Below are 17,144 nucleotides of genomic sequence, written 5' to 3' on the forward strand. Positions count from 1 at the left end.
TGTCTGCGTGGGTTTCCTCCGGGTGACTGTCTGTGAGGAGTGTGGTGTGTTCTCCCTGTGTCTGCGTGGGTTTCCTCTGGGTGACTGTCTGTGAGGAGTGTGGTGTGTTCTCCCTGTGTCTGCGTGGGTTTCCTCCACGTGACTGTCTGTGAGGAGTGTGGTGTGTTCTCCCTGTGTCTGGGTGGGTTTCCTCCGGTGACTGTCTGTGAGGAGTGTGGTGTGTTCTCCCCGTGTCTGCGTGGGTTTCCTCCAGGTGACTGTCTGTGAGGAGTGTGGTGTGTTCTCCCTGTGTCTGGGTGGGTTTCCTCCGGTGACTGTCTGTGAGGAGTGTGGTGTGTTCTCCCCGTGTCTGCGTGGGTTTCCTCCGGGTGACTGTCTGTGAGGAGTTTGGTGTGTTCTCCCTGTGTCTGGGTGGGTTTCCTCCGGGTGACTGTCTGTGAGGAGTGTGGTGTGTTCTCCCCGTGTCTGCGTGGGTTTCCTCCGGGTGACTGTCTGTGAGGAGTGTGGTGTGTTCTCCCTGTGTCTGCGTGGGTTTCTTCTGGGTGACTGTCTGTGAGGAGTGTGGTGTGTTCTCCCTGTGTCTGGGTGGGTTTCCTCCGGTGACTGTCTGTGAGGAGTGTGGTGTGTTCTCCCCGTGTCTGCGTGGGTTTCCTCCGGGTGACTGTCTGTGAGGAGTGTGGTGTGTTCTCCCTGTGTCTGCGTGGGTTTCCTTCGGGTGACTGTCTGTGAGGAGTGTGGTGTGTTCTCTTTGTGTCTGCATGAGTTTCCTCCCGGTGACTGCCTGTGAGGACTGTGGTGTGTTCTCCCTGTGTCTGTGTGGGTTTCCTCCACGTGACTGTCTGTGAGGAGTGTGGTGTTTTCTCCCTGTGTCTGCGTGGATTTTCTCTGGGTGACTATCTGTGAGGTGTGTGGTGTGTTCTCCCTGTGTCTGTGTGGGTTTCCTTCGGGTGACTGTCTGTGAGGAGTGTGGTGTGTTCTCCTTGTGTCTGCGTGGGTTTCCTCCGGGTTACTGTCTGTGAGGAGTGTGGTGTGTTCTCCCTGTGTCTACGTGGGTTTCCTCCGGGTGACTGTCTGTGAGGAGTGTGGTGTGTTCTCTCTGTATCTGCGTGGGTTTCCTCCGGGTGACTGTCTGTGAGGAGTGTGGTGTGTTCTCTCTGTGTCTGCGTGGGTTTCGTCCGGGTGACTGTCTGTGAGGAGTGTGGTGTGTTCTCCCTATGTCTGCGTGGGTTTCCTCCGGGTGACTGTCTGTGAGGAGTGTGGTGTGTTCTCCCAGTGTCTGCGTGGGTTTCCTCCGGGTGACTGTCTGTGAGGAGTGTGGTGTGTTCTCTCTGTGTCTGTGTGGGTTTCCTCCGGGTGACTGTCTGTGAGGAGTGTGGTGTGTTCTCCCTATGTCTGCGTGGGTTTCCTCCGGGTGACTGTCTGTGAGGAGTGTGGTGTGTTCTCTCTGTGTCTGCGTGGGTTTCCTCCGGGTGACTGTCTGTGAGGAGTGTGGTGTATTCTCCCTGTGTCTGCGTGGGTTTCCTCCGGGTGATTGACCACCGCCCTGAACTGGATAAGAGTTACAGACAATGAATGAATTACAAAGAATACACCGTAATTTGAAAACTTTAAGATAAATGGGTTTGTCCTTCAGACCTGTAGAAGAGACCTCTAGGAGAGTTTGAAGCATGCACAATCATTATCCAATTATATCATTTATCATCAATTAATTGATGAATTTTCACAACCCTGTACATCTTTCTCTCCACAGATGCATATAGCTACACACCAAATATCACTCTGTCCCTCCCTCTGACCAGCCCCTTGCTGCCCACTCAGTTCCACAACCTCCAGACTAGCCCCTCCATCTCTGTGTCCATCAGCCAGCCTCCTTCCTTCCCAGCCCACGAAGAGATGACCTCGGTGGGATACTATCCGTCCTCTGGCTCTGGTCCTAACGGGGCACCTGCTTTAGAGAGCCCTCGCATCGAGATCACAGCGTACAGCCAGTTCCCTGAGGACGAAGTGGAGGAGAACTGTGTTCCTGTGTCTAAGAGAGTCAACTCCATCGTGACCTTGACACTGCCCTCTGTTGACGGTTACCGCGACCCCAGTTGTTTGAGTCCAGCCAGCAGCGTGTCGTCCAGAAGCGGTCACTCAGATGCTTCTTCATACGAGTCTGGCTATTCCTGCAACTATGACAATTCTCCACAAAACTCTCCTTGGCAGTCTCCTTGCGTCTCGCCCAAAGGTTCCTCGTCCCTTCTGTCCGGGAACTTGACCACATCCCCTCGGCACTCGCCATCTGGGTCCCCTCGCACCAGCGTAACCGACGAAAACTGGACGGGCTCCCGAGGCTCACGCTCAAACTCCCCTTGTGGCAGCAAGCGGAAGTACGGCTTTAACAGCAGCGGGCCACACAAGTACCATCCTTACTCTCCAAACCAGTCTCCGGGACCTTCTCCGCACACCTCCCCAAGACTCAGCGTCAATGAAGACACCTGGCTGCCGAACACCAACCAGTACACCAACTCTGCCATCGTCGCGGCCATTAACGCCCTCACCACCGATGGCATGGCAGACCTCATTGAGGGGATCCCACTTAAGACCAGGAAAACCAGTATTGAACATGGGGCTTCTTTGAGCCTAAAGATCGAGCCTGGAGGCGAGGACCTGGGTTCTCCAGAGCTCTGTCATGAGGATTACTCCTCACGGCTGCCCTTTAAGAAGGAAAGCTACGCTGGCTTTCTGGACGTACCCCAGCATCCATACTGGTCCAAACCAAAGCCCTACATCAGGTAAAGAGCATGTGTTTGTAATCAGTGGCGCAGTGATGTAACTAATTTGAAGGAATAGGGTCTCAAGGCATGGAGTTATCCATGGCAACTGGGCCCCCTAATATCTTTAGAGGACTGTGACTCATGGGCAGCTGCAATTACTGTGTAATATACAGAGCGCTGTGCAGACGTTAGAGACCACCCTTCATTTATTGAATGTCTAATCAAAATAGCTATGAAGTACAGAATAGGTCATAAATCAAACAGGGAAAGACACAGAAATCTCAAACACAATATCAGCCCCTCCACTCCACAATATCAAAGCAATCTGAAAACGACATCCAACGTCTCAGAAATATGTTGCGACATCTGCCACGGGTTGAAATCCAAGTTACTCTTATTCCCAGTCTCTTTCAGCTTTGCACATTTTTCTCCATGTTGTGCTTTATACCTGTTTATTAATTTATTAATCATGTGTAACGTTTATATGTTGGATTTACCGGACCAACATCTTCTCTCATTTTTAGTCCATCTTTGCCAGCTCTTGACTGGCAGCTGCCATCCAGTTCTGGACCGTACAGTCTCCAGATCGAGGTCCAGCCTAAATCTCACCATCGGGCCCATTACGAGACGGAAGGCAGCCGTGGGGCAGTGAAGGCGCTTGCAGGAGGACATCCTGTAGTCCAGGTAAAACCGTCTTAAACGCTCCTTATCCAATGCAAAACGGAGGGAACTTTTAAATAAAATGAACACATTATGGTTTCCTTGAAGCTTAAGCGTGTAAAGGAGCACTAAGTAAGAACAGGTATTTATGCTCCTGGGCTCCCCCTACAGTTACAGAGTGAAACAATAATCCTGCCACCACTGATATCCATTTCTAACAAGACCAGCTGAAACCTGGTTCAGTAACATTTTGTACTCACTCTCAGAGATCTAACAACAACTTCCAGAAGGTTGTGTTTTATTTGTTTGTCCTGAAACTGGCTTATCTGCTAATTCCTAGTTATGCTGATGGTTAACATTTCCAGCCTTCAGTTCAGCCTTTAATGTATTCACAAAGTTATTTGAACAAAAGCAAAACTTAACAAGACTTTACTACCATTCAAGCCAAGTCTAAACACAAGAAACATGTTGGTTTTATTAAAAAATTAGAGTTAATCTAAAAATGTATAAATAAATATATATTTTTAGCAGGAACTGAGGATTATGTGTTATAATTTTGTTGCAAAATCTGCCTAATGTTATTGCAATTACATAATGCACCATACACCCCTCACACCCCAATGGCCATATGTTTCAAATTCAAGGGCATGATTGTTAAAGTTATTTGAGCTGAAAGCAGCCTCCAAAACACTTCAGACGGAGTTGGTGTCTGCACACTTTCGACAGCCGCTGACGACCGGCAGCGTGTGTCCAGGAGCCGGCCGTGTGTTTTAGCAATAACAGAGCGCTGGAGCTCGGAGGAGTGGGTGAAATACTTCAGGTATTACACAAGACCGCAGGGCCTTGACGACAGCAGCGTCCAGTCAGTTCCGAAACAGACACCATGACTCACTTGTCTCCTGAGATCTCACTTCTCGCTCATGGAGACTGACCACAGGAAGGGGGAAAATAATGGAGGGCATAAGTCACAGTGGACAGAAGCTCAGTTGTCAGTCGCTGAGGCTTTTGACCACACATGCCTTACACTGCAAAAAAAGCGAATGTAGCTCTCAGAAAGTGAACTTAGACAAACTTGACAAACTTGAGTAAAATCTGTTTAATCTGAAAGCATCTTATTCCAAAGGAAGATTTTGCTTATACAGGGCATTATTTCTTGAAAGATGGCAAATTATATTCAGATGCATTTATTTTCTCTGGATAAAAAAAAGCTTAAAACAAGAAAACCATCCACTCTGTACATCTTTTTTTTTTTTTTTTGCAGTGACCTGGTCAGCATCTGCTGAAACGCTCCACAGCGAACACGTCCGTTTACATCTGCTCTGGTTAGACGCTTTAGCTCAGTGCGATGAAGTGTTAATGATGCTAAACACATGGCTCTGTGCTGCTCTACAGTGAAGACCACCAGCCCCCCACACGCCCGCACCCCCACTCTCTTTCTCTCATAGCCCCCAACCATGGATGGCTCTAACATGTGGGTGACTTTGGCAAGCCCTTAGCAAAACCGGATCCTACTCCTGAAAGTAGTTAAACAGTTGTGGTGTGACATAGGGATAGTGCTGGGCGATACTACTCAAAATCAATATCACGATTACTTCTACCTCGATTATAATCAATGAATAATTATTTTGTTTTTGTTTGTCGCCTCATTGTTCACTGATGAGGCTCGCGCTGTAAACACTCTCTGGTATTAAAGCTGGGATATTATCTTCTAATGTCGCCGGGAGCTTGGCTTTCTCTATTTTTGAGGCGTGCTCAGTGTTCAGTGTGAAACAGACTGGGGTATTAACCCTTTCTCTGTGTTTACATTTGACTTCTTTAAGTCAAAACACATCCAAACCACACGCAGCGTTTGTCTTTGGTACGAGCTGCTCGAGTTGCTCGGTCTGACTCTGTGTTTAGGTTCTCCTCCGTGTGGGAGATTGGTTGGAGCTGAGTCATGTGACTACAGCGTGGTAGTGTGGTTTAAAGTGAGGGACACTACATGAACAGTGGGGTCATATTAACAGAATTAAACATTAAAAGGAAATCAACGTAGGCAGGATTACGTCGATTAGAAGCTCTGAATGTCGTTTCTGATTATTCCCGACTAACTGCCCAGAGGTTCTATTGTGCATGATTATGCAGCCATTGCCCTGAGCCCAGCTTTGCCATACTTTATGCCAAGTGTCAATGGGTATTAATGGTACAAGTTGGAAGCACCAGTAGCAGTGGAGGTGGGTTGGATGACTTGGAGTGATGTTTGTGATCCGGAACTAATCACCCAACGTCAGAACCTGACCTCAACTATATTTATGTGGCCTATCAAATCCTCGCAGCAATGTTCCAAAATAAATACTAAAGCTGTTACAGCCTCAGAGAGAAGCACATTCACTATTAATACCCCCCATTTCAGAAGAAACGTTGGATTAGCCACAAACATTTAAGCCTCATAATGTATGTCCACCAGCAGAGTCCAGGGCACCGTGGCTCACTCATAGCATCTGAGTCTGGTCCTAAACCCCCACCTTCTTCCCCGCCTTTACCGCGGTTTCCGCCCCTGAACACAGGCGGCCTTTTGTTTAGTGGAAGTTCACAGTGCGGTGCTGACATCATGGAGGCGTCCAGTCTGAGCCGCACACGCTCCTGGCGTCCTGGTGGAGGTGCTGTGTGTGTGTGTGTGTGTGTGTGTGTGTGTGTGTGTGTGTGTGTGTGCTCAAGGGAGCCTTAAACAAGGCTGTCCCGTCCTGTAAAAACCTCCAGATTCTCCAGATTACAGAGTGCACTCGGCGGTGGACACTCTCCAATTAGCCGTGTTCCCACATCTGCTTCGCTTTGCTTTAACGCTCAGCGTGTTTTACCTGGACCCTGCAGTCCAAAAAAGAATGTATTTAGCCAGTGAAATCTTCATAACGCTGGTCTTCATGTGTAACATCCCTCACAAGGAGACTGCTGTAAAATATTGGGATTATTCAAGTTATTTCTAGATGTAATTTGCCTGTTGTAAGCATTTATCCTGAGAAAGTGTCTGATATCATTGTACTTCGCTTCACATCCTTTCAGACCCATAGTGGAGTTGGTGGAGGGACACCAGCAGCTTCTTTGTTGGATGGTCTTGTTTTGTGTCAGTTTTACTTTTCTCTCTCTCTCTCTCTCTCTCTCTCTCTCTCTCTCTCTCTCTCTCTCTCTCTCTCTCTCTCTTTCACTCTCTCTCTCACTCACTCTCTCTCTCTAATCTATAGAAGCTTTGTGGAAGACCAGGGTCACCTTTCTTTGTAATGTTTCAAGGCTTTGTTTTTACTCTTTTTTCTTGATGTCCCGGTGTCTTATGAAGGTGTATGACTCGTAATCCATGGCCGTTACAAATGCTTCATTTTCATTCCTTCTTTCTCCTTTTTCTTCTACAAAATCTTTCACCAAATGAATTTTCCTGGAACTGAATTTTCATTCACCTTGGACCTGGTTCATTCCTGACTCTTTCTGTCTTTTGCTACGGACGCTCCACTTTACATTTTGAGGGTGTTTTTCATAGTTCTCCTGGAGTGAGTGGAGCTCTTCACATGGCGAGAGGGTATAGATTGCTTTGTGTTTTTCATGTTGTGTGTGGCACGCTGTAGATAGTGAGAGGGAGTCCAAATACTTCTGTAGCAACTGACCACGGGGCACGGACGTACAGAGTCTTGGCATTCCTCTAGTGGGTGATAATGGGATGAGTGATGAAGGGAGGGGAGTCTCTCTCTCTCTCTCTCTCTCTCTCTCTCTCTCTCTCTCTCAGTTTGTCTAAACTGAAATGCAGAGTTTAAACATAACCTCTTAAAGTAAATATACAAACCTCTCCAGCCTTTTCACCTCAAATTCTCTTCACTTTAAGAACTCAACACTCCTGACACGCAGACTTTACTTAAGACGCATGCAGTGGTCGTATATTTCTGAAAGTGCACTGTGTACATTGTAATATAACTTCTATATGACTACATTTGACCTGCTGCCTGCTTTTCAGATTCGGTATAAAAGCGTACAACAGGCCAACTTCAGACTCCAAAAATAGCGTTACATGTCTGCAGCCTATTCCCACATGTGCACTAATGTCACAAATATATCCGCAAATAGAGGAGTCCTGGCGTGGGCATGTTCATGCTGCACAGAGCCAAATAAATAAGAGCAGAATCAGAGCTCTCTGTGAGCTCCATGTCTCCTATCGCTGTAAAAGTGATACACAAAGTTTTCTGTCCTGTTTGGGGTGCTGTGTTTGTTTCTAAGTGTGAGAGATGAGTATGGAGTGATCAGAGTTGACTCCTGTTGTGTTTAATCTGAAGAACGATAAAACACAGTCAACGCGATCTGTTGTTCAAAGCTTCTGACCCTAACAAAAATAAACATCTAGGAATAAAGGGCTTGATTCGACTGAGGGTCTGCAGTCATTTACCATCAAATGCATATCACACTGTTGACAGAGGACAGGAGAGGAAAGGGAAAAATGTTGGCCACTCAGGGCACTTCAGGAAGGAGTTACAACTCCAGATTCCTTCATTTTTTCCACAAGTAATAGTGCAGAGATTGACTGCAGCACCAGTTAAAATGGAACAGCAAATTCGAAGAAGAAGCGGTCGACTATGTAGCCAACTATTGCCTAGGGTAAACACAGAGGAGTTTTCTGGGTTCTCTTCTGGGTCCATAGTAAAGAACTAGAACTAGAACTACTTTTTCTGGCAGAGGAAACCATATATGGCCCTTATTTGCTTTTCTTTTCCTTTATCTTGCCGAACTCTTGTATGAAAGCAGTAGAAATATCAAAAAGTCTCTCAGATCAAACAACACACACAATAACAGAGAGCCTGTGATTACCCAAGACCTGTGCCCGAATCCCAGCCGTGGTGTTATACCTGTTTACTCACACACTCTTTGTCCTCTGTTGCTGAAATTGCCCACCCATAATCAAATGTGCAGCACTGTTTGTATAAAGGAGTTATAGAAGCTGTAAAACAAACAGGCTTTATAACCAGAGCTATAAAACATGTGGTTGTGTGTGTTTTCCAGCTGCACGGCTACCTGGAGAGTGAGCCTCTGACCCTGCAGCTGTTCATCGGGACGGCAGACGACCGTCTCCTGCGTCCACACGCCTTCTACCAGGTCCACCGCATCACGGGGAAGACTGTGTCCACTCCCAGCCACGAGGTCCTGCAGGCCAACACCAAGGTCTTGGAGATCCCAATGCTGCCCGAGAGCAACATGAGGGCCATGTGAGTGTGTGTGTGTGTGTGTGTGTGTATGTGTGTGTCACAACAAAACCATCCCAGTCAGGTACAGGAGAGGAGAAACAAGCTTGGATCGAAAGTTTAGCTTCTTTGTGTCTGACATTTGTACAGAACTATGTATGTAACACCTAAATGCCATTTTCTTAGCTCCTGGTGTGTGTGTGTGTGTGTGTGTGTGTGTGTGCATGTACACGTTTTGGTGGGTTTCCCTCCCAGAAGCTGGAGAGCTCTAGTTACAGGAGGCCCCAGGATGTGCGTGGAGTCTCTAACAGGGCACTGGAGTTAGTGTGTGTGTGTGTGTGTGTGTGTGTGTATGTGTGTGTGTGTGTGTGTGTATGTGTGTGTGTGTGCAGTAGCAGCAGTCTGTCCAGCTCAGCACTTTTCTCTCCCACTTTAATGGATGGATTACTGAACTCAGCGTAAATAAAACCCAAACCCTTGTGGATCCTGTTTCAGTCTTTTCTGGAAGACGTTTCAGCTGTGGCTAGATATGTTTCTACTTAAAATAATAGTAATAAAGTGCCCATGTTGGATTCAAAGTATTATAACTGTAGTTATAGAAAAGTAAAGTATTATATTTCAGGATTTTCAGGAGGAATTTGAAGTTGAAAGTGGAAAATAGTTTTAGATCCATCAGGTTTTACATGCTGTTGTAATATTGGAAGGCCACCTTAAGGACACTGTGTACTGTTTTTCATATGAATCTCACTCAGTTGCCCACACTTTATAAAATGTTAATATATCAATGTTTGTGTGATTAGGAATAGATAAATACCAACAATGGAAGAATGTATTATGTAATGAGATAGTTATCCAAAAATTACTGCTTTGATCAGACTTTATTTGCAATTATTTATTAGTCATAAGGACATAGAACACCAACAAAACAAAGACCTACTTATCTGGGCGATGGTGTATTCCTGTTGTGATTTGGTCTGTCCTCATCTTCGTGGGTTGCATTTCTACAGAATGGTTTTAAAAAAGGGATCAGCTTTAGCCTCCAAAAATGCCTTTTCATTAACAATAAGGGCGGTCAAGGGTTATGAGGAGCATCAGAGGGGAGTTTGTACAGTGTGTGGACACCAAACACAGTGGGAGAGGCAGCTATATTTCATTATAATATTAGTTCCGGTTATTTCACAATTATGATGTGTAATGACAATTGTTTTTAAAAACAATGTTTTAAAAACAATTGTTACGCAATTGTCTGATCTCTGAACTTATACACTACATGACGCAACACTTTAGAAACAAACATTTTGGTGATGTATCAACTCTGTGCAGTGACAGAGAATTAATAAATAAATGACATAAGCTTTTGCTTATTTAATGGAAAATTAAGAAATGTTAAAATGTTTTTGTGAAAGGCAGAGTGAGTGAAAATGAGCAAAGAGAGAGAGAGAGAGACATTTATGAAGTGTTAAATGAAAGCTCTTGAGTGCCATTAAAAGGAGAATTAAAGCCAACGGAGGCACTTTAGAAGGAAAATCATCTGAAGTACATAATGTTCAGCTTTGAACCAAAGGAAATATTTACTGACTCAGTGTCCAGCGACGTGTGTTTCAGATTTGACATTAAACTGAAGGACGCCGTTTCCTCTGAACATCTTGTTCTTTGTTTCACTGTAGTATCGACTGTGCTGGGATCCTGAAACTCCGGAACTCGGACATCGAGCTGCGGAAAGGCGAGACGGACATCGGGCGAAAGAACACCCGCGTCAGAATGGTTTTCCGCGTCCACATTAACCAACCTAACGGCAGGACAGTGTCCCTGCAGGTGGCGTCCAACCCCATCGAATGCTGTGAGTCAATCTCCAGACTCTTAGAAATGATAAAACACTTCATATCACTCTTATAACTATAAAACTGTACATTTAGGAGAATTTGAATGGGCCGAGTATAGAGCCTTGTAGTACACCACAGAAAATATAATACTGACATAGACTCACTTAAAAACATGTAGTGTTTTCTTTCAAATAAACACATATACATATATTTACACCGGTTTAGAAATATGTTCCAATTGGCTTTTAACTCATTAACTCATATATGTTTAACAACTGCTCCACAAGGGGGTGCTTCACAGTGACTTTTGATTCGGAATTTTGATTCGGTTTTGAGGGTTGTGTTCTAGACATGAATCTTATATATACCAGTTTTGGTATATGCCAAAATTTTAAAATTGTGTGCACGCGTGTGTGTGTGTGTATGCTTAGCCCAGCGGTCGGCTCAGGAGCTGCCTCTTGTGGACAGACAGAGCGCCGAGAGCTGTCCGGCCTCAGGAGGAGAGAGGATGATCCTCAGTGGACACAATTTCCAGCCCGACTCCAAGGTGATGTTCGTGGAGAAAGCTCAAGGTAAGATGAACTGACCTTTATTTTCATTCAATTTAGCTTAGGAATTCAATCTACCTGAGCAGAGAACTGAACCTTCATCTGCAGCATGAGGGAGCAGTGTTACCCCCCCACACCACAGCAGCACCATCTACAGCTGTAAAATAATAAATACAGCCTTTTTCTTGGCCTCCATCTGTGAGAGCTTCATCCTCCCTTGCTCCCTCCTTCCCTCACTCTCTTCATCTCTCTTTCCATCTCTCCCATATTCACTTATATTCAACCTCACATGCTCTCTCCTTCACTCCCTATCTCCGTCCCCACTTCCCTTCTTCTTCCACCGGACTATGTCTCTCTGTCTCCCATTGCTGCCTCTGTCTGTCTGTCTACTCAACTTCTTCTTTCCTCCTCATTTTATCCTTTTTTTGCTTCCCTACTATCCTCAGTCCCTATTTCCTTCCCTCTGTCCCTTGACCCCACCTCCTATTCATTAATCTCTCCTTCGCTCCATACTTTCCTCACTTGCTCTCTCCTACACTTCTTTTCTCCCTTCTTCCCTTCCTTTATTGTTATTTCTCTCTCACTTCATCACTTGAATCCTTCTTTCCTGCCTCCCTATCTCCCTGGCTTGCTTCATGCTCCCTTGATGCCTTCCTTTCCTTGCTCCCTTCTAACCTCCCTCCCTCACTCTCTCCCGTCAAAATATCCCTCACTCCACCAGAGTGCCACATGTGGAGCACATTAATGTGCTGTATTTTTAACCCAACAGATTTACATTTCCAGAACTTTCCATTGCCTGCTCAGGCCAAGAATGAAGCACAAACAGAGAATGTGGCAGTCGACACTGTCCCTGGTGCCTGGGCGTTTGTTTTGATTTTTTTTTTTTTCAATTTCTCTCTCTCTCTCACTCTCTATTCCTGCCATTTTTCTCTCCTTCTATTTTTCCCATTCGGAAAGAAATAGCAGCGGTAGCCCCTGAGCTGTTGACACCTGAGGTTAACACGCAGTGTTTTATTTGACGAGTTGGAGGACAGGATGTACAGGAAATGATGAGGCGAAGCATTATAAACAAGTTGGATTTCCTACAGTCTGCAGAACAGGGCTGAAGGAAATGCCCCCATTGTTTTACCTGTAAAAAGAGGATTCAAGGACACGGCAACACAAAGACGATGTGTTCCACAAGAAAACAGACAGCATCCCGTTTTAGCAAAGGGGGATTTACTTTAAAACACTCCACCAATTCCTTGTTTTTTTATGTTATTTAAATATATTAATGTATTACACAGGAGCACAATCCCTTGTTCAGTTCATATGCACATTAATTTAAGCATTCGGAGCCCACTAAACCACACACAAAACCTGTTTTGGTTCTGCTCCGCTTCTAACGTCAAGTGCAGAGACGTTAGGATAGCCCCACCCCCTCGTCTGAGTCTGTCCAATCACAGCGCAGGACCCATGTATATGTGAGAGGGCAAAGACGAGGATAAACGCAGCAATAAGAAATAAGAGCACTGAGTAAAAATGGAGAAAATGAGAACGGAGAAGAAAGAGAACCAAGAGAAAACAGCTAAAAACCAGAGCTTCTGCTCCTCGCTCCTCACGCTCGGGGTCAAGGTGAACAGTGAGCGGCTCGTTATCGTTTAAAGGTACAGATGGATGGATGGACACAATTGTCACTGAATGTGTCCCGATCTGAAGCAAGTGACAGTGGAGTTTGTTTTTCTTCTCCTCTGTTAAAGAAGATATCTTTAATTGCTGTTGATCTGCTGTTTCAAGACTTGGACGGCTGTTAGGGGTCCCACTTTGTCTCTATCTTTTAATTCCAGCTTTGGAAACTCCTGTTTTTCCACTTATTTTCCTCTGACTTTCCGATAATTCCTGAAAATGCTTTATTTTGTATCTAATCTCCTGAAAGATGAATGGTCTCTGACATCAACACATACAATTGAATCACAGCATTTGTATAACCCCATGTCCTTGCAGTGTGTAAAAAGACAGTATTTGTGTGTGTGTGATTATGTGTGTGTGTGTGTGTGTGTGTGTGTGTGTGTGTGTGTGTGTGTGTGCATCCTGGAGGAAGGGTGTGCTCTTGTTTTTCTGAAGAGGGTTTCCCCACGTCTGGCACTTGCTGTGGATTCTTGGGCAATCCTCACATGGAAACTCCCCTATGCCAACCACCATCTCTCTCTCTCTCTCTCTCTCTCTCTCTCTCTCTCTCTCTCTCTGTCTCTCTCTCTCTCTCTCTCTCTCTCTCTCTCTCTCTCTCTCTCTCTCTCTCTCTCTCTCTCTCTCTCTCTCTCTCTCTCTCTCTGCCCTGCATGGAATTTGCTTGGGCACATTCACCCAGGAAGCAAACATCAACATGAAAATCCTTTTTAAGATCTGCACACACACTGTAGAGCAACAAGTTTCTCATTTGAAGATTATAAATCAGGGGTCTGTCTCTCTGTGCTGCAGCAACAGCTGCTGCTTTTCTGGAAAGGTTTACATAGATGTAGGAATATTTCTGTGAGGATTTGATGCTATTCAACCATAAAAACATCAGATTGATCAGGTCCCGATGTTGGATGATTAGTTCTGAATCGTAGTCACCTCTCCAACCCGTCCAGAAGGTAATAGACGGCAGAATTTTACTCCAGAGAACCCAAAGCACCAAAGCTGTGGATGTATAACCCTCTCTAGCCCACATTTAGCATTGGTCTGCTTCATCAAATCCTCACTGCAATGTTCCACACTCGAAACTGTGAGGGAAAAAACACAAGGTTTGAACCCATCTGCTGAAGGTAGTGCAGGGATATAGATAAGAGTGTGTGGGTGGAGGGAGGGACTGTTTGTGCTCTGAGCAAGAGAGTGAAAAAAAAGGGGACTCCTCCAGTCTGACTCATTCTTAGGGAATCTCTCTCTCTCTTCTCTGTCTCTGTCTCTCTCTCTCTATCTTTTTCTCTCCCACTCTCATGCTCTCGAGGGCAACGTGACATTCCGCACCGCTCCACCAGTTTCAGATCAAACATCCAGCATATCTCCCGCAGAGATTTAAGAGATAAACAGAGGGAAACTACAAAAACGAGTTACTCCAGACTTTTATGTTTGCTAAAATTACAGCCGAACACTTAGCGTCCTCCTCCTAGCGTGTTGAGCCCGTGGCTTTTCAGAAAGATGCAATGAGAGGCCTCGCATGCTTCAGACTCCAAGAAATACTCCCAACTCTGCAGCACTCGAATGCAGAGGGTACTCAGCCTGCTTCACCTGGTTATTTATGTCACGATAATGCAAAACAGATCGTCCAAAATATAGCGAAAGCCTGCTGATTCTGAGTCTGCGCCTTTAATTAAAGCCCCAGACATAACAAGGCTCGAATGTTTGTGAAGTGGAATAACAGTTTGATTCAGTGCAGCTTCCAAGCTGCCACCAAACGCAGTGTTTAGTTTAAGCCAATGCAGTCGAATGGCTCAAAATACTCACTTCCAAGAGCCATAACTCAAGACGTGGCCATTTTACAACACACTGTGCTCTCAGCCGTTGTGTAGAGTCTTGATAAAATCAGCCACAGAGTCATCTGTGGTTACAGTGTGTGTGTGTGTGGGTGTGTGTGTGACTTTGGGAAGATTGCTGTCTGACTTTCTTTTGCCTTTAAATATCAGAGGTGCAATCAGATCCCAGTCTCTCCTCCGTTCTCGCTTTCTTCGGCGCAGGCTGATGGTTGTGATAAGATCTGCGGCAGAATTTAGCATTTGCTTTAGTCCGAGTTGGCCACCCTTTGTGGTTTTCGATGCTGATTGAGTTGGACTGCTGTAAACGTCGCCGGAAAATTGGTTTGTTGACTTTGTATGCAAATGTGTAATAACAGAACTTAATGGCGTTTGAATTCCCCTTACATTGTGCCAACATTGACATCTAAGGTAGCCCTCGGCCTTTGGAGTGTGCACGTGGGTGTGTGTGTGTGTGTGTGTGTGTGTCTGTGTGTGGGAGGGGGTATTACGGATCAGTGGGGATTCCTAGCAGAAGAGTGAGAGAAGGGAGAGAGAGAGAGAAAAAAAAGCGAGAAACACAAAGAAACTCCCTCATGAGGGAGGAGTGCTTCCACATCTGGATTCATTGGACTCTGGCTGTCCAGCTGTTAAACCACTTTAAAATTCCCTGCTGAACAGCATTTAAATCAGTCTTTGTTTACTGCTAATATATTTTTTTTTATTCAGTGGAGGGATACTTCTGGAATTGTGGCAAAAAATATTAATCTTAAGTTTTTATTCACCGTTTAAATTACCACAGAAACACATTTGTAACTCGAGCTGTTTAGTTTTACAGCACTTACAGTCTGCGTTTACTTTCATGCAGTTAATGTTGTCCTGGATTTGGCATTAGTTCCAACTTAAGTGATCTAAAACAGCAAAAGTAAGTCAATGTTACACACATTTGAAGCAGGAATAGAGCAATATCCTCATGTTTTTTTTCATGCTTTTCAACGTTTGGAGGTTTCAGACCTAGTGAATCAGACCAAGACTCTTGGATATTTTTTAACCCTTTACAGACACTAGTTTGTAGACATATTGGAACTGGTTTCATTGCTCAAACAGACTGGACAGCACCAAATGGTGAGGAAACATACTTTGAATTATAATTATTATTTTTTTAAATTAAATTGTGAACCTCATCTTTAAAAATTCATAAATGCTTCAATTTCAGTATAGCCCTGCTTTATACGAACCTTTCATTAGCACCAGCTCCAGACTTCAGCATGTGCTCGCATGTGTGTGTGAGTCAGCATCCATTATCGGGAGTTGGTGCAGGTTTAGGTCTGAGTTTAGTGAAGGCTCAGACAGTTCAGGTTGATCTTGGCCTTTCCTGCTGTCTGCTGCGTCTGGAGCCTCCAGATTGAATTCTTCACGGCTGATCTGGAGGGCGTTTAGTTACACCTTAAACTGTATAAAACAGCCGAGACCAAGGGGAACCCCCGGAAAAGTCTGTACGTTTATTGTGGTGAAGTAGGAACGGTGCGTATTAAGTTGCTCAGACGTATGTGAGGAGTTAGCAGAAGTGCTGCAGAATTAAGACTTATTCACACATCTCAAATGAACTGAGACGCATCACTCATTTATCCTGGCAAATCTGCCTTATGTGGAATGCTGCAATAATTCGGGAAATGAAAGACAGCTCTTTCTAATTCTCCTCCTGGTTTCTCATACAGTCTACAATGAATATTTCAATATGAATAGATTCATTCAAAATCATATGCATTTGAATTCTATAAAAAAAAACATAAGGTGGTTAGGTGGTTATTTTGTCATTTTTGAGTGAATTGTGCCTTCATATGTAACCTATCTAATCTACAGCAGTGAATACACACACACACACACACACACACACACACACACACACACACTCCATTTTTTAAAGGGGATGTCTATGATTGTGGGGAAACTGTTCTCTGGTTTGTTTACATTCAGAAGTTCTGTGTTTTATGGGACGGTGTGTTTGAGGAGAAAAATGATTGTTGTTAGTAGGTGCCTGAAGTGTAACTTATCTGTAAGTTTTTATTCACTGTTTGAAGTACCACAGAAACACATTTGTAACCCAAGTTGTTTAGTTTTGTAGCACTTTTGGTCTGAGTTTGCTTTCATGCAGTTATCTCTCTCCTTAACTTAGAGTCAGTTCCATCTACAGCAAAAATAAGTCAATATTTCCCACATATGGAGTAGGAATAGAGCAAGATCCTCATCTCAGTTCATGCTTGTCAACATTTGGCAGTCTCTTCATTGTCTAAAATCCTCCAAAATGCTGTTTTGAGCAGAGAGAGAGGGAGCCTAGCATACTGGACCAAGCCCTTTTGTTTTTTTTTTTTTTTTTACTCCTTTATTGACACTGGGGCTTCGTAAACACGTTAGACCAGTTTCAAGTGCAAACCGACTTGAGAGCAGCACAAGGAGGGGAAGTATCCTCAGGATTTTTTTAATTTACTTATTAAAATTGTGAGCATTGCCTTTAAGGGGATATCACACAGACTTTCATGAAGACTTACACTGGTATTAGCCACAACTAGTTTTACCCTGACCCTAACCCTATCCCAAACCAAACCTAAACCAAACAACTCTTCATCTAAAAATGTAACGATACACATCAGTGGAACATGATGTTTGTTCTCTGTTCTCTGTATCCATAAAGCCA

General features: G+C 44.6%; 1 protein-coding gene across 1 annotated transcript in view; it reads left to right on the forward strand.

Annotated features, from left to right (window-relative positions):
• The window catches only part of nfatc1 (nuclear factor of activated T cells 1), a 48,275-nt gene that overhangs the window by 3,219 nt on the left and 27,912 nt on the right, over nt 1–17,144 (forward strand). Inside the window, exons 2-6 of the mRNA XM_066674727.1 lie at nt 1,751–2,777; nt 3,284–3,443; nt 8,433–8,635; nt 10,279–10,451; nt 10,866–11,006. Coding sequence (XP_066530824.1) covers nt 1,751–2,777; nt 3,284–3,443; nt 8,433–8,635; nt 10,279–10,451; nt 10,866–11,006 — 1,704 coding nt within the window. The remainder of the gene's footprint in view (nt 1–1,750; nt 2,778–3,283; nt 3,444–8,432; nt 8,636–10,278; nt 10,452–10,865; nt 11,007–17,144) is intronic.

This window comes from Hoplias malabaricus, chromosome 6 (assembly GCF_029633855.1).
Source record: "Hoplias malabaricus isolate fHopMal1 chromosome 6, fHopMal1.hap1, whole genome shotgun sequence".
NCBI classification, from domain to species: domain Eukaryota; kingdom Metazoa; phylum Chordata; class Actinopteri; order Characiformes; family Erythrinidae; genus Hoplias; species Hoplias malabaricus.